The sequence below is a fragment of the Anomaloglossus baeobatrachus genome, chromosome 2, assembly GCF_048569485.1.
Source record: "Anomaloglossus baeobatrachus isolate aAnoBae1 chromosome 2, aAnoBae1.hap1, whole genome shotgun sequence".
NCBI classification, from domain to species: Eukaryota; Metazoa; Chordata; class Amphibia; order Anura; family Aromobatidae; genus Anomaloglossus; species Anomaloglossus baeobatrachus.
This window is the reverse complement of record NC_134354.1, coordinates 296,786,193-296,804,645: the sequence shown is the minus strand read 5'-3', so window position 1 is coordinate 296,804,645 and position 18,453 is coordinate 296,786,193. Positions and strand designations below refer to the sequence as shown.

At 43.2% G+C, this 18,453-nt stretch overlaps 1 protein-coding gene across 1 annotated transcript in view; it reads left to right on the top strand.

The window, feature by feature from the left end:
* Positions 1 to 18,453, top strand: part of ACACA (acetyl-CoA carboxylase alpha) — a 776,656-nt gene that overhangs the window by 84,106 nt on the left and 674,097 nt on the right. Inside the window, exons 5-6 of the mRNA XM_075335853.1 lie at positions 3,454 to 3,563; positions 3,842 to 3,923. Coding sequence (XP_075191968.1) covers positions 3,454 to 3,563; positions 3,842 to 3,923 — 192 coding nt within the window. The remainder of the gene's footprint in view (positions 1 to 3,453; positions 3,564 to 3,841; positions 3,924 to 18,453) is intronic.

The window sequence follows — 18,453 nt, the reverse complement described above, 5'->3', positions numbered from 1 at the left end:
AGAAATCTCTTTTATGACCATGTTTCTGGGCATTAATGTGCCTCGTTAGGTATCTTCTCCCATTACTTACCGATTCACACAACTATATACTATTTCTTTCACACAATTACTTTATTTGATTTCTTGCTTAATTTCTTAGCAGTATTATTTAACCCCTTAACGACCCATGACGTAATGGGTACGTCATGAATCGTGTGCTAAGCCCCGCCCCCTGCCACGGGCAGGCGGCAGCGATCCGCGCACATATCAGCTGTTTTCAACAGCTAACATGTGTGCCTGCTAGTCGCGGGTGGAATCGCTTCCACCCGCGGCCATTAACCCCTTACATATTGCTGCCAAAATCTGGCAGCGATATGTATATGCGCGCCGCCATGACAGTCACTTACAACGCCCCCACTGGAAGTCACGTGACATGATCAAGTGACTTTCGGTGGTTGCCATGGTAGCACTGGATCATATGATGACGCCTGTAGCTACCATGACTCACTTCCTCTCAATGCCGGAATACAGCCGGCATTGAAAGTAAAGCACCAATTCTGCAGTTCTCAGCTCTGTAGCTGAGATCTGCAGATAGTGCAGAGCGATCGGATTGCTGATCGCTATAGCCCCCTAGGGGGGACTAGTAAAATAAAAAAAAAAGTAAAAAAAAAAATAAAAAAAATAAAAAAACCTAAAAGTTCAAATCACCCCCCCTTTCACCCAATTGAAAATTAAAGGATTAAAAAAATAAAAAATATACACATATTTGGTATCGCCACGTTCAGAAATGCCCGATCTATGAAAATATAAAATCAATTAATCTGATCAGTAAACAGCATAGCGGCAAAAAAATTCCAAATGCCAAAATTACGTTTTTGGTTGCCGCAAATTTTGCGCAAAATGCAATAACAGGCGATCAAAACATAGCATCTGCGCAAAAATGGTACCGTTAAAAACGTCAGGTCGAAACGCAAAAAATAAGCCATCATTGAGCCTGAGATCCTAAAAAATGAGAACGCTACGGGTTTTGGAAAATGGCGCAAAACGTGCACCACTTTTTTTGGATAAGCTTGTGAATTTTTTTTAACCCCTTAGACACAAGTAAACCTATACATGTTTGGTGTCTACAAACTCGCACTGACCTGAGGCATCACATAGATACATCAGTTTTACCATATAGTGAACACAGTGAATAAAATATCCCAAAAACTATTGTACGATCACACTTTTTTTTGCAATTTTTCCGCACTTGGAATTTTTTTGCTGTTTTCCAGTACACTGTATGGTAAAACTTATGGTTTCATTTAAAAGTACAACGCGTCCCGCAAAAAACAAGCCCTTACATGGCAAGATTGATGGAAAAATAAAGTTACGGCTCTTGGAAGAAGGGCAGCAAAAAACAAAAACGCAAAAACGGAAAGTGCCCGGGGGCTGAAGGGGTTAACTTGATTTTAATATTTAATCTTTATTGTGGATATTAGTGTAGTTAAGTGTACTTGGGTTGTGATGGGACAATGAATGGATTACTAGTGTGCATATTTTATGCTTAATGTATTCAATACCTATATTTGCAACTGTCCATATATGTATTCTCAGTATATCACAAATGTCAATACACTTCTCACATATTTGTAAATATTTTATTATATTATTTCATGGGACAACACTGCAGATATGACCCTTTGATACAATGTAAAGTAGTCAGTGTCCAGCTTGTATAACAGTGTAAATTGGGATGTGCCATCTAAATAAATCGACGCAACTAATGTCTAACCCACTGGCAACAAAAGTGAGTACACCCCTAAGTGACTGGCTAAATTGTGCCCAAAATGTACGGTAAATATTTTGTGTGATCACTATTATTTTCAATCACTTCATTAACTCTCTTGGGAATGGAGTTCACTAGAGCTTCACGGGAGCCACTGGAATCCTTTTCCACTCCTCCATGACAACACCAAGGTAGAGGAGCTGTTAAAGACCTTGTGCTCCTCTACCTTCCATTTGAGGATGCCCCACAGATGCTCAATAGGGTTTAGGTCCAACACCTTTACCTTTTCTTTAACAAGGCAGTGGTCCTCTTGGAGGTGTGTTTGGGGTAGTAATCATGTTGGAATACTGCCCAGTGGCCTAGTTCCTGAAGGGAGGGCACCATGCTCTGCTTCAGTTTGTCACAGTACATGCTGGCATTCATGGTTCCCTCAATGAACTGTAGATCCTCACAGGCGGCAGCCCTCATGCAGCTCAAAACCATAACACTCCCACCACCATGCTTGACTGTTGGCAAGAAGCACTTGTCTTTGTACTCCTGTTCTGGTTGCCGCCACACACAGAACATGGTTCCAGTAATCCATGTCCTTAGCTTGCTTGTCTTCAGAAAACTGCATGCTTTCTTGTTCATCATCTTTAGAAGAGGCTTCCTTATAGAATGACCTCCATGCATAGCAATTTGATGCAGTGTGCAGCATATGGTCTGAGCACTGACAGAATGACCCCTCATCCCTTTAACCTCTGCTGCAATACTGCCAGCACTCATGGATCTATTTTGAAAAGTCAACCTCTGGATATGATGCTGAGTACATGCACTCAACTTCTTTGGTCGACCATGGCATTGGCAAGCCTTGTTCTTAGTGGAATCTGTCTGGTTAAACCGCTGTATGGTCTTGGGCACCATGCTGCAACTCAGTTTCAGGGTGTTCGTAATCTTCTTATAGCCTAGGCTATGATTATGTAGAGCAGCAATTCTTTTTTTTCAGATCCTCTGAGAATTATTCTCCATGAGGTGCCATGTTGAGCTTCCAGTGACCAGTATGAGAGAGTCTGTGAGCGATAACGCCAAATTTAACACCACTGCTCCCAATTCACACTTGAGACCTTGTAACATTAAGAAGTCACAAGACACCAGCTATTTACACATTAATGCCTATGTGTTGAGTTATTTAGAGGGTACCCCAAATTTACACTGCTATACAAGCTGTACACTGACTACTTTACATTGTATCAAAGTGTCATAACTTTAGTGTTTTCTTATGAAAAGATATAATAAAATATTTACAAAAATGTGAGGGGTGTACTCACTTTTGTGATATATTGTGTTTGTACGTATATGTATGATAAAAGAAACCCCTATGCTATGCCACACATAAACATATAAAAAATCTGAGAAATTCCTTCAAAGACAAAAAATACAGGTATAATGTATGCGTATGTATTTTTTGTCTTTTGAAGGAATTTCTTTTGTTTTTATATGGGTAGGTGTGGGAGTTTGTCTTATGGATTTCCCTTTTTTTATGTTTTCTCGTGTTTGTAAAGGCTTATTACTTTGTAATATTATTTAGGTGATCCATACTAAGCCTCCTTTCTTGCTTTTTTTCTATAAGCTAAGATTCTGGTACAAACATGATGGCCATTCTAGCTGATATAACTTTGATCCTATAATTGTAAGTTAAAAAAATTTTTTTCTATTTTATATTTTAGAGTATATTAAAATGGCAGATCACTATGTTCCTGTTCCTGGAGGTCCAAATAATAACAATTATGCTAATGTTGAGCTTATTCTTGATATTGCAAAAAGGATTCCAGTACAGGTAATATTTCTGTTTATGTACCTACTGAGCAAAATCCTTTCCATTGCATATGTCGGAATGTGCATTTTGTAAAAATTCTGGAATTGAATGGAATTATGTAAATGCATAAAACTCTTTCAAATATATTATTAGCAGATTGTACACATGTAAAAACGTGACCACAATCTGAACGTGTTGTGTTTTTTTTTTTTTGTTTGTTTGTTTCTACTAACATTAGTGAAAATATTTTTTTTTTTAACTTTTTTTTCTCCCCCTTTCCCCCCCCCCCTTTTTTTTAGGCTGTATGGGCTGGATGGGGTCATGCTTCTGAAAATCCTAAACTACCTGAACTTCTTCACAAAAATGGCATTGCTTTTATGGGTAAGATTACAATATGTTAAAGGGAAACCAGCTTCCTCAGGCTCCCCAAACCGCCACTAGGTATTTATCAATGCCTTTATACCCTTCCTATCAAGGCCCTTATATTGGATTAGTCATCTCAGCATTTGCATAAAATCAATTTTATAATTACTGTCACAATGTGCTAATTATTGGGAGACTAGTCATGGGGGTTTTTGGCGAGACTAATCATTTTATTATGCCTCTCTGGGCGTGAGTATAAATATACAAAAAGACTGACCTACACATCCAACAGGTGTGAACAGGTGCTAGTTGAAAACACATTACTACAAAACACATACAGCTGCACACAGAAATTCTAACAGTGAATAAAGGAACCCTGGTATTGCATTACTGCTATAGGAATATTTGGAAAAAAAAGATATTTAGCATATGCATTGGCCGATGCATGTGAGCCCGGTGACCATGGCAAGGTATATCTCTATATACCGGGAACCTAACCTGAAATGCCACTATCTGGGTTAAGAACCTCCATGTCTGGGCAGCTAGGATCCATCTATAAAGGGGAGTGAACAATCAAAAAGAGATGCACTACAAATATACAAAAGACTGCCCCACACATGCAACAGTTGTGAACAGGTGGTAGCTGAAAACACATGATAACTACAAAACATATACAGCTGCACACTGAATCTCTGGGTGTGAGTGACATTATTTGTAAGAGTGGCAACACCACCAGCTCTTTGTAAATCTCTGCTTCCCTATCAATGTGCATTGAAGCCATTGTATGTTCACCAATGTCCCTGCTGCACTGTGCATGCCTATGTAGACAGCAGACACATAGGACACCGCCATACGTGAAATTTGCCAAGTTGACAGTAACCGTTGCTGTCTTCCTGGGCATGCCCAATACACCTGACTTCATTGCGTATTGCCAGGGAGGCAGAGATTTGCAAATTGCCGACAGTTACGTTGCTCTTACAAGTAATGTTACCCACACATGGGTGTAATAGCGAGTGTCTGGGAAAAAAATTCTCCCACGACTAGTCACCCACTAATTAGCACATCGTGACCGCAGTTGTAAAATTGATTTTTGGCAAATGTAGATATTGGCCACTAAAAGGAGTTTGTTAAGAAATGTATAAAAGGATCAATAAATACTTAGTTGTGGTTTGAGGAGCCTTGAGAAGCTGTCAGGTTTTCTAAAAGATGAGAGAAATCAAATGTAGATTTTGCTAATTATTGGATTTAATTTAAACCCTGAGGGATATAACGAACACGTGTTCATTCTAAATAGATGAACAAGCCTAGAGGAAGGAATATCAAACATAAGAGTACCGTATATGCCGGCGTATAAGACGACCCCCAACTTCTGCCCTAAAAATATAGAATTTGGGATATACTCACTGTATAAGACTACCCCGCTCCCAAATGAAAAAAAGTCTGCTTTGATTGCAACATGTTAATTTTAATTCCGCGAGAGCCGTACAATATGTTTTTAAAGGGCCATTGACAGATCAATCGCTCCAATGTTCACTTAGTACAGCAAGGAATGCTCCTCCCTGCTGTATAAAGCCACAACTGGACTGAAACAATGGTACTACACTCTGCTACAAACAGACACACACAACTCTGCTACAAACAGACAAACACACACAACTCTGCTACAAACAGACAAACACACACAACTCTGCTACATACAGACAAACACATACAACTCTGCTACATACAGACAAACACATATAACTCTGCTACATACAGACAAACACATACAACTCTGCTACATACAGACAAACACATACAACTCTGCTACATACAGACAAACACACACAACTCTGCTACATACAGACACACACACAACTCTGCTACATACAGACAAACACACACAACTCTGCTACATACAGACAAACACATACAACTCTGCTACATACAGACAAACACATACAACTCTGCTACATACAGACAAATACACACAACTCTGCTGCTCTGTGGGGCCTGCACAGAGATCGCACAAGTCCCCCTGTGTTAGATATCTCCCCCATAGTGCTGCCCATGGTCCCTATAGATCGCACAAGTCCCCCTGTGTCAGATATCGCCCCCATAGTGCTGCCCATGGCCCCTATAGATCGCACAAGTCCCCCTGTGTTAGATATCGCCCCCATAGTGCTGCCCATGGCCCCTATATAGATCGCACAAGTCCCCCTGTGTTAGATATCTCCCCCATAGTGCTGCCCATGGCCCCTATATAGATCGCACAAGTCCCCCTGTGTCAGATATCGCCCCCATAGTGCTGCCCATGGCCCCTATAGATCGCACAAGTCCCCCTGTGTCAGATATGGCCCCTAGGCTGCTGCCCAAAGTAAAATAAAACCCTCTTTCCTTATCTCCTCCAGCGCTGAGCTCCCTCCTGTCTCCCTCCGTGCTTCTGTTCTTCCACTTCCTGATTCTCAGTGCGGTCATGTGATCGGCACAGCAGCCTGAGCTCTCTGCCTGCCTGATCACAGTGGAAGCAGGGACACAGGGAGAAACGCTGCAGGGGTCAGTAAAGCTTTTTTATTTTAGAATGAGCAGCAGCCTGGGGGCCAAATCTAACACAGGGGTGGGCATGTGCGATCACAGGGAGGCACAGGCTCATATAATATGCACCGCTGCCCCAGCCCCTCACTGCGTGCGATTTCAGCACCATTGGAGATGGACAGCGGCTGTGCATATTATATGAGCGGGTGCAGGAGATCAAAGGCTGCGTTCCCCTGTGCTCCAGAGCTGCTGCCCCCACCTCCCCTGGACGCTGCAGTGTACATATATATACACACCTCCCCCCCCCCCGTATATCCGGCGTATAAGACGACCCCCCACTGTAGCCATTATTTTAAGGGGGTAAAAAGTCGTCTTATACGCCAGTATATACGGTACTGAAATGTAAATATATTACATATGTTAATTAGTATAATAAAAACAAGTATATTGTAAAACAAAATTCCACATTAAACTAGGAAAATCCAGTCTCCCAAAAGTTTATCTACATCAAATCTACATATTTGCGAAGATTATATGGGAAATTTGAAAAAATATCGAAAAAATAGCAATTTTTATATTTTTGAATATTTACACCCTTAGGCTCCTTTCAGATTGTGTTCTGCCTTACGTTCGCAGGTCTCTTCGGGGCATCCGTCCTAACCGCCCCTCCCCCACCCTGCAAAGCGTGTTTCGGACGCATGCGCCGGCAGGGCCATTGACTGTAAGGGAGCACACTACGTTAGCGTGTGCTCTGTTTTGTACCATTTTTGCACATATACATTTCTGCAGATGAACACCTGACTAATATAATGTGCTCCATTACAGTCAATGGCCCTGCCGGCGCATGCGTCCGAAACACACTTTGCAGGGTGGGGGAGGGGCGGTTAGGATGGATGCCCCCACGGGACCTGTGAACGTAAGGCAAAACACAATCTGAAAGGAGCCTTAAAGTGGATTGTCATTCCACACAAATTAGTCAATAAACAACATTTCCTATATGTCTATTCTTATTTCAGCATTATTTTTCAAACATTTAATTTTGTTAGTATTTTAGAAGGGTTAAAACGTACCAGATTTTTTTTCAAGGAAATCTACAATTTATTAGTTTATGGGCATACATAATTCAGATTTGAAGTAAATGTCAGTGGCCTATATTTTGGAAAGTGATACTGTTTGTAAAAAATGACACCCTCAAATTTTTTCAATACCACTGTATGGAAATGTATTAGCCTGAGATTTGTATTATTCACAGGGTGTAGTAGGAGAAAAGGGTAAAATATATACAATTTGTTGTGCAACATCTTTTAAATGTGTCAATAACCCATATGTGGTCAAAAAGTATTATTTTGATATTTAGAGCACAAATTTGGCATTGACTTTTTACACCATGCTATACAGAGCACCTGTAGTGCAGCAACCAAAGCAAGTGACACCATATTGGAAACTAAACGCCTAAAGGAATTCATATAGCTGTGTGGTGAACATTTTAAACCCATAAGTGCTTCACTGAACTCTTATAAGTTATTTCTTGTAATAAACACTGCGTGACCACAACACAGCCAAGTGTGGTACGCCGCCACATGAGGAAATTACAAGTAATAATATTTTAAAGCTTTAAAGGAAAAAATGAATTCAACTGTGAACCCTAAAATAGGGCACCTGTCTAAGTAGATGTGGGGCCTGGGCAATGCATTTGTAACAATTAACTAATCAGGACAAAGTGCTAAAGAGTGTGAAGTAGGAGTGAAGAGAATAAGATGATGAAGAGGAGAGAAGAAGAAAAGGTATTGTCCAGGAAATGTCAATCGTGACTATTGTCTGAGCAAAGTTTTAGCTAACCAGGCATGAGAAGTATGCCAGAATTGAAAGGTATTCATCAGTTTCTTGGAAGAAGAACCAGTGTACCAGGTCTTAAGGAAGGAGGACTTGTACGGTGATGACATGATCAGGTCCTTCCTCCACATAATCTCTTTGATCCTGGTGAACAGGAACTCTATCTTGAATTCCACTTCCAAAAGAGTGGACTGCAAGAGAGCTTCATTAATCAAATGCCGAATGAAAGCGCACTTCTATTTTTGGATAGATATGTCACAATAATGCAATAAAAGTAGTTCAGGTGAAAAAGTGAATTGGAGGCACCTAGGTTCAGGGATAATTCATTGGACACTACACTAGAAAGGCACAATCAGAAAAATCTTTTGTCTCTGCATCTCCAAAAGGGAAAGGCCAGTTCAGCAAAAACTGAGGTGTCAGGGGGTTATGTGGAGGAGACCAATACATAGTATATTAAAGAGAAAGTATGTCTCCATTGGACTAATCGTAAACATGAATTCTCAACATAAGAAGCCCTACTAAAGCAGTTCCATCTGCTTCTTTCCAATACGTGGTTCAGTTGGGCATTTTGCCTGAGACGCGTAGAGAATATAATGCTTACTTATATAGCACTATTAAATCCACAACTCTTAATACACTTAATCACTGTTCCAATTGGGGCTCAACACCTAATTCCTTCTCAGTATATCTTTGTAATGTGGGATGAAACAGTAGTACCTGGAGAAACCCACGTAAACACGGGGAGAATATACAAATGCCTTGCACATGTTGTCCTTGGTGGAATTTGATACCAGGACCCTAGCGCTGAAATCCATCAGTTCTAACCAGTAAGATACCAAACAGCTTGTGATAAATGTGAACCGAGCCTCATTCCAATTTTTGGATTGCTGGTGCTTTGGGATAAAACACGCACTGTCCGCCACTGGAAGAAGAGACAGATAGAGATGGTCATCTCTGTTTCCCATGGTGGACAGTGCGTTTGTTTTATCTCAAGTACAAACAGTTAATTTACCAAACTGATCAGTAACATGACCAATAGGTAGAACGTACAGCAGTCCATGAATTAAGGGGAGTGTGGCTGTCACAAAATTACACTCCCACCGTCACCACCATTTATCCAACCCATAGAGTGCTACCTAAACCCCGTATTTTATCCTTCTGATTTTTGAGAGGCAGAAGAAATAAACAATAGTTCAATTTATGCTGTTTTTTTTTTTTTTATTTTTTTTTAATAATGTTCATTGTGCAGTATAAGTGATAAGTCAGGTTTAGTTTTTTGGTCAGTACAATTATATCACTACCAGATTTGTTTCTTATTTCTGTTTTGCTACTTTTGCATTCTAAACATATTTTTTTTTCCGCCATATACAGCTATAACTTTGTTTTAGCCAACAGCTGTATGAGGGCTTGGTTTTTGTTGGATGTCTTGAAGCTTTTTTTGGTATTTTTTAAGGTACATAATATGTTATAATTGCTATTTTTTTCAGATTATTTGCAAACAAAATAAACCAAAACAAGCAATTTTGGAATAGTGTTTATTATTTAATGCCATTCACTGTGTGGTGGTAAAAATCCAGCATTATTCTACTGATCAGTATAATTACAGCAGCAACTACTAGGAATATACTTACCTGGCTTGTCCTCTTCACATCCTGTGTATCTTGCCCTTCGACAGCATGGATTTTAACCCTTCATCTCCAGATATCTATTTCTACAGTCTGAGGGGCTGCAGCAGCCAGATCTTTTAGGGTATCCCTGAGTTATGGCTACACAACCCCCACCTGATGAGCACTAGGAGAATTCTGTATGATTTTCCCATAGATAAGACCCTGGTTTACACTGACACAGCATGTTAACAGGCCACCAAGAGGCCATAACATAGCCTCTGGTGTTAAGGGAACTATTGGGACATGAGAGCAATCCTGGGATTCAGTTAGTAATTTTAGGGGTACTTTACACGCTGCGATATCGTTACTGATATCACTAGCGAGCGTACCCGCCCCCGTCGGTTGTGAGTCACGGGCAAATCGCTGCCCGTGTCGCACAACATCGCTTACACCCATCACACACGCCTAGCCTAGCCTAGCCTAGCGACATCGCTGTTGCCGGCGAACTGCCTCTTTTCTAAAGGGGCAGTTGTGCGGCGTCACAGCGACGTCACACAGCAGCCGTCCAATAGCAGAGGAGGGGCGGAGATGAGCCGCTGGAACATGCCGCACAACCTCCTTCCTTCCTCATTGCCGGTGGACGGCAGGTAAAGAGATGTTCGTCGCTCCTGCGATGTCACACATAGCGATGTGTGATGCCGCAGGAACGAGGAACAACATCGCTACTCACCAGACAACGATATTTGGTGTTTGGATGACCTCTCCAACACCAATGATTTTTACCACTATTGCGATCGTTGTAGGTTGCTTGTACGTGTCACACGCTGCGATGTCGCTAACGACGCCGGATGTGCGTCACAAACACCGTGACCCCGACAATAAATCGTTAGCAATGTCGCAGCGTGTAAGTACCCCTTAGATGCCACTGTCGCGATTGACTGCATTTGGGGAGTTTAACAGCCACAGTTAGTAATTTAACCAATCTTGGTTAATACAGCAAGGTGTCAGGTGTCTTGTATAGTTGACATCTGCTGTATTTTTGCACATCTGGGGAGTGGGCAGGGAGGCATTATTGACTTAAGGGTGCTTTACACGCTGCGACATCGCTAGCGATTGCTAGCGATGTCGAGCGCGATAGCACCCGCCCCCGTCGTACGTGCGACATTTGGTGATCAACTGCCGTAGCGAACATTATCGCTACGGCATCGTCACACGCACATACCTGGTCAGCGACGTCGCTGTGACCGCCGAACAACCCCTCCTTCAAGGGGGAGGTGCGTTCCGCGTCACAGCGACGTCACCGCGACGTCACTAAGCGGCCGTCCAATAGAAGCGGAGGGGCAGAGATGAGCGGGACGTAACATCCCGCCCACCTCCTTCCTTCCGCATTGCCGGTGGACGCAGGTAAGGAGATGTTTGTCGTTCCTGCGGTGTCACACATAGCGATGTGTGCTGCCTCAGGAACGACAAACATCGTACCTGCAGCAGCAACGATAATAAGGAAAGGAGCGACGTGTCAACGATCACCACTTTTGGACGATTTTGCGATCGTTGATCGTCGCTCCTTTGTGTCACACGCTGCAATGTCATTACCAGCGCTGGATGTGCGTGACTAACGACGTGACCCCAACGATATATCGGTAGCGATGTCACACCGTGTAAAGAACCCTTTAGTCCTCAGCAAGGTAAAAAAAAAAAGGCACATTAAGACTTCTTTATGACTGCTGTTAAAAGGCAAAGCTGTGTTATTGAGGGGTTTTACAAAAACTCAATATTTTGTGTTGCCTTTTTTATTTATTTTTTCCTCCAAAACTTCTGGCATGTTGGTTTTCAGGTTCTGTGCCAAATCCTGACTAATGTCAATTACCAAATCACTGCTTGCTGTTTATCACACACAGTTTCTGTTTTCGTTTCTATTCCCATTTTTTTGAGGATTGACCACAGGTTCTCAATGGGATTGAAGTGTGGGGACTTTTCTGGCCATGGATTCAAAATTTGTGTTGTTTTGTTTTTTTATTTTTTTTTTAATTCAACCTCTTTGTTAACACTTTTTTGCCTTTTGACCCAGTACTGGAAATGGCACTGATCATTACCAAATTGCTCCTGCATTCTTAGGAGAAGGTGCTAGTGTCCATTCTTGTGAATGAAAAGCAGCCTCCCACATGAAGGCCTGACACTTTACTGTTGACACGACACCGGACTCATGGTAGTGCTCACCTTTTCTTCTTCTGGCATTCATTCTTTCAGATATCTCATAGATTGAAGAGAGTTTAATCAGAGAAAATAACTTTACCAAAGTCCTCTGCAGTCCAATCCCTGTGCTCACTGCACAAACACCCTGGAGTCGAGGGGTTTTCACCCGACTCGTCGCCGGGCCGGGGGTGCAGATCCTCTGCGTCGTCATGGGCTGGCCTAGCCCGCTTATGTGACCCCGAGGCGTACAGAAGGGAGGGAAGGCAGTGTACGGGAGGAAGGATGGAGGATGAGGGTGGTAGTGACTGTAAGGAAAGTCTTTTTAGATTGTGACGCCACCTGTGGTCCGTGGCCAGAGACGGGCCGCCGCTGCGGGTGCTGCTCTCCGGGGCTGATGGTGAAGGTCGAAGCTGGAATGGTGTCGCTCCCCACAGGCGGAGCGGAATTGCACCAGGGAGGATGACGGTGGTAGTCCCCGTTGGCGCTGCAGCCCTGGGCTACGGCGCTGGCAAATGAGAGGCAGAGGCAGGGGCTGCGGTTCCAGGTCTTTTACTCACTGGTAGTTCAGGTGCTGCCCCAGAGTACCGATCTCTGCCACGATGGGCTCCAGCCAATCCCGGATAGTTGGCGGTCACCGCCAAGTCCTGTGTAAAGGCTACTTTACACACTGCGATATCAGTCCTGATATCGCTAGTGTGGGTACCCGGCTCCATCTGTTGCGCGACACGGGCAAATCGCTGCCCGTGCCGCACAACATCGCCCAGACCCGTCACACATACTTACCTGCCCGGTGACGTCGCTGTGACCGGCGAACCGCCTCCTTTCTAAGGGGGCGGTCCGTGCGGCGTCACAGCGATGTCACTGAGCGGCCGCCCAATAGCAGCGGAGGGGCGGAGATGAGCGGGACGTAACATCCCGCCCACCTCCTTCCTTCCTCATAGCGGCCGGGAGGCAGGTAAGGAGAGCTTCCTCGTTCCTGCGGCGTCACACATAGCGATGTGTGCTGAAGCAGGAGCGACGAACTACATCGTTACTGCTGCAGTAACGATAATCAAGAATGGACCCCCATGTCACCGATGAGCGATTTTGCACGTTTTTGCAACGATGCAAAATCACTCATCGGTGTCACACGCAGCAACATCGCTAATGTGGCCGGATGTGCGTCACAAATTCCGTGACCCCAACGACTCCGCATTAGCGATGTCGCAGCGTGTAAAGCCCCCTTAAGTCTTTCTAGTGAAGTGTCCCCCGTTTGCTATCTGGAACCCGGGCTGAGCCTCCAGCTCTACAGCTCTAAGCCACGGGCCTCACGAAGAAAGAGAAACACTCGACTCCTGTTGTCTCTGCGAGCTGTTATCCCAAGCTGTGCCCGGGAAAGTCTGCTCCAGTGAGATGGTTGCACCTACTCCTTACCCCAAGAGGTGCCCGCCCCCAGTAATTGTCCTAGCGACTGGGGAAGTCCCATGCTTTGTGATGACTAACCTACAGTTAGGTCCAGAAATATTTGGACAGTGACACAATTTTCGCGAGTTGGGCTCTGCATGCCACCACATTGGATTTGAAATGAAACCTCTACAACAGAATTCAAGTGCAGATTGTAACGTTTAATTTGAAGGTTTGACCAAAAATATCTGATAGAAATTGTAGGAATTGTACACATTTCTTTACAAACACTCCACATTTTAGGAGGTCAAAAGTAATTGGACAAATAAACCAAACCCAAACAAAATATTTTTATTTTCAATATTTTGTTGCGAATCCTTTGGAGGCAATCACAGCCTTAAGTCTGGAACCCATGGACATCACCAAACGCTGGGTTTCCTCCTTCTTAATGCTTTGCCAGGCCTTTACAGCCACAGCCTTCAGGTCTTGCTTGTTTGTGGGTCTTTCCGTCTTAAGTCTGGATTTGAGCAAGTGAAATGCATGCTCAACTGGGTTAAGATCTGGTGATTGACTTGGCCATTGCAGAATGTTCCACTTTTTTGAACTCATGAACTCCTGGGTAGCTTTGGCTGTATGCTTGGGGTCATTGTCCATCTGTACTATGAAGCGCCGTCCGATCAACTTTGCGGCATTTGGCTGAATCTGGGCTGAAAGTATATCCCGGTACACTTCAGAATTCATCCGGCTACTCTTGTCTGCTGTTATGTCATCAATAAACACAAGTGACCCAGTGCCATTGAAAGCCATCCATGCCCATGCCATCACGTTGCCTCCACCATGTTTTACAGAGGATGTGGTGTGTCTTGGATCATGTGCCGTTCCCTTTCTTCTCCAAACTTTTTTCTTCCCATCATTCTGGTACAGGTTGATCTTTGTCTCATCTGTCCATAGAATACTTTTCCAGAACTGAGCTGGCTTCATGAGGTGTTTTTCAGCAAATTTAACTCTGGCCTGTCTATTTTTGGAATTGATGAATGGTTTGCATCTAGATGTGAACCCTTTGCATTTACTTTCATGGAGACTTCTCTTTACTGTTGACTTAGAGACAGATACCCCTACTTCACTGAGAGTGTTCTGGACTTCAGTTGATGTTGTGAACGGGTTCTTCTTCACCAAAGAAAGTATGCGGCGATCATCCACCACTGTTGTCATCCGTGGACGCCCAGGCCTTTTTGAGTTCCCAAGCTCACCAGTCAATTCCTTTTTTCTCAGAATGTACCCGACTGTTGATTTTGCTACTCCAAGCATGTCTGCTATCTCTCTGATGGATTTTTCTTTTTTTTCAGCCTCAGGATGTTCTGCTTCACCTCAATTGAGAGTTCCTTAGACCGCATGTTGTCTGGTCACAGCAACAGCTTCCAAATGCAAAACCACACACCTGTAATCAACCCCAGACCTTTTAACTACTTCATTGATTACAGGTTAACGAGGGAGACGCCTTCAGAGTTAATTGCAGCCCTTAGAGTCCCTTGTCCAATTACTTTTGGTCCCTTGAAAAAGAGGAGGCTATGCATTACAGAGCTATGATTCCTAAACCCTTTCTCCGATTTGGATGTGAAAACTCTCATATTGCAGCTGGGAGTGTGCACTTTCAGCCCATATTATATATATATAATTGTATTTCTGAATATGTTTTTGTAAACAGCTAAAATAACAAAACTTGTGTCACTGTCCAAATATTTCTGGACCTAACTGTACCTGTTTGCCCTAGTCCACCCCCCTGTGGGAAGCACCTAATTGTTTTATGTGTGTGGTTTTTGTGAAGGCGCCATCAGTTAACCCCCTCCTAACCCAGGATGGCTATTACCCCTTAGAAGAGGTGTAATACCCTGTGGCGCCTGAAGCCCAGGGGCGCCACAACTGCACAATGTCAGCCTTCACTTGATATTTTTCTTAGAGAGAAGTGAGTTCTTGCTGATCTTCTTGACTTCTAGCGAGCCTCTAAAAGCTTTAGCCTCACCATGCATACAGATGTGCTGAGACCTGCCTGCTGCAATTCCTGATCATGCTCTGTACTAGTGTTGAACTGAATTCTTTTCAACAGATGGTCCTCGCACTTGACTAACTTTCTTGGGCATCCTGGAGACCTTCTTCACAGCAATTGAACTTCTCTCTTTGAAGACCTTGATGGTTTTTATAATGGTTTATTTGGGGGTAATCTTTAAAGCAGCAATGTCTTTGCCTGCAAAGCCCTTTTGAAGCAATGGCATAATGATGGTAAATGTTTAGTTAGAGGGAACCATGGTTAATGTAAGACATAATTTCAAGCAGCAGCCCTCTTTTAATGAAACTGGCCTGCTTTTTTATAATTCAATCAGCATGACCAAGTGATATCAACTCCATTTTCCTTGTTAATATTTTGTCCTGAGATTATGGGAAGATAACTGAATGATAACATAAGCAGGTTATTTTGTGGCAGGACTAAAAATCATTGTAAATGTTTGTAGTTAAATTTTATGGAAAGGTATGACTTCGGATTTCATCTGATCACTCACCATAACAATCTAAAGTTATTGCAAACTGCCACAATATAACCTAAAGCCACAAACTGTAAAAACAAAACTTCATGTTAGTCTGAAAGGGGTACTCCTGGGAGATAAAAAAAATTATCCTGCTGTCCCTGCCTCCATACACTATAAAGATGAGATGCACAGTGCAGTTCTATTATCCTTACAATACCTGTAATTCAGTGTGACATTTTAGCTGCTCTTTGCGCCCCCTTCCCTCTGAGACCTTACATCACTCATCAGTGTGCAGCTCCCTGCTGTTAGTAACAGTCAGCCTCCTGATGAGATCCTGCTTCTCTGTAGAACATGGGGAGGGGCCATGCCCCCTGTTCTCTGACTGCTATTATCATACTGTTATAGCATGGAGCAGGCAACGCCTATGTCCCAGAGGGGAGGGGGGGAGCAGAGAGAGCAGCTAAAGTGTCACACTGAATTACAGGTACTGTAAGGTTTATAGAACTACTCTGTGCATCTCCGCTTTAGAGTTTGAGGGCAGGAAGAGTAGAAGAATTTATCTCCCCAGAGTACCCTTTTTAAAACTTTTGGCCAAGACTGTTGATAGAAGTACACCCATTAGTGTGCACACTAATAATAACAGACCATGTATTAATCAAAGGAGCAGAATTGTCAATGTGCATTAGAAGCACCTAAAGATGTCACATCAGTAAATACCGGCACAGAGCCATTTGCACTACCAACTAGCAGTGCAAGAGAAAGAACTGAACTCTACCAGTTAAGTGAGATCAGCTACCGGGCTTAGAGTTTTTCATCACCTGGCACCAACTTGAGGAATATATGGGAGAATTTATTAAAAACCCAGCAGACACTGCTAAGGGTATAGAGGAGAATTCCATTATAACTTTCAGGATTCTTCTCACCTGTGTCCTGCGGCCTTGAATGAAGGGACATTGTTCATTATTCTGTAGATTAGTGCCATCTAGCAGCTTATATGCTTTTCCCTGACACAGTAAATAATATGGCTGATGTATGAGGCAATCTTATTTAATTTTAGTAATGCCTAACTTCTAAACATTGCAGGAATATGGTTGGTTACAAGAATATTACTAAGTTTTTAAAACTATCTAAAGAGATCATAAGAACAAGAATAAGAAATCATCACTGGAATAGAGCCACATATGACTTGGTTATAGCCGCTCTTATGTATCGTCAAATTGATAATAGTTTTCATTTAAAGGATTTTTATTGATTTTTAAATGTTGGGTAGGGTATCAATTGAAAAAGTATGGGGACACAAAGAAAAATTAGGGATTTTGATTACATGGGGTAAACGGGGGAATAAACAAAGCAATTTACATAGAAAGATGAGAACTTTTTCCTTTTGTTAAGTTTGTTAATCTGAGTGAATATTTTTACAATCTAATATATAGAGCTGTATGTGTGTATGTATGTGTGTATCTCTGCTAAAAGAATCCGCACCGTCGCATTCACAATCACAAAATTTTGCACAGACACTCCACGTGACCAGTGGAACGTCGTAGACTATGTTTTGATGGGAAAATTTAACCCTGTGCTTTACAGTTACTCTCCAAAAAACCTGCATACATTAAAGTGAATGGAGCCTGGAATTACTGGTTATTAATAGGAGCTGTGATTGTTTGCTATAGGAACAAAGGACAGTCACAGTATAAGAAGCTTATGTGTGAGGTAATATGATGTCGGTGGGGAGACGGATATAGAGAGAGAGAGAGACCGAGAGAGACAGACGGGGAAAGAGAAAGACAGAGAGACAGACAAGACAGATGGGGAAAGAGACTGACCTGGGAAAGAGAGAGACTGACCTGGGAAAGAGAGAGACTGACCTGGGAAAGAGAGAGACTGACCTGGGAAAGAGAGAGACTGACCTGGGAAAGAGAGAGACTGACCTGGGAGAGAGAGAGACTGACCTGGGAGAGAGAGAGACTGACCTGGGAGAGAGAGAGACTGACCTCGGAAAGAGAGAGACTGACCTGGGAAAGAGAGAGACTGACCTGGGAAAGAGAGAGACTGACCTGGGAAAGAGACTGACTGACCTGGGAAAGAGAGAGACTGACCTGGGAAAGAGACTGACTGACCTGGGAAAGAGAGAGACTGACCTGGGAAAGAGACTGACTGACCTGGGAAAGAGAGAGACTGACCTGGGAAAGAGAGATACTGACCTGGGAAAGAGAGATACTGACCTGGGAGAGAGAGAGACTGACCTGGGAGAGAGAGAGACTGACCTGGGAGAGAGAGAGACTGACCTGGGAGAGAGAGAGACTGACCTCGGAAAGAGAGAGACTGACCTGGGAAAGAGAGAGACTGACCTGGGAAAGAGAGAGACTGACCTGGGAAAGAGACTGACTGACCTGGGAAAGAGAGAGACTGACCTGGGAAAGAGACTGACTGACCTGGGAAAGAGAGAGACTGACCTGGGAAAGAGACTGACTGACCTGGGAAAGAGAGAGACTGACC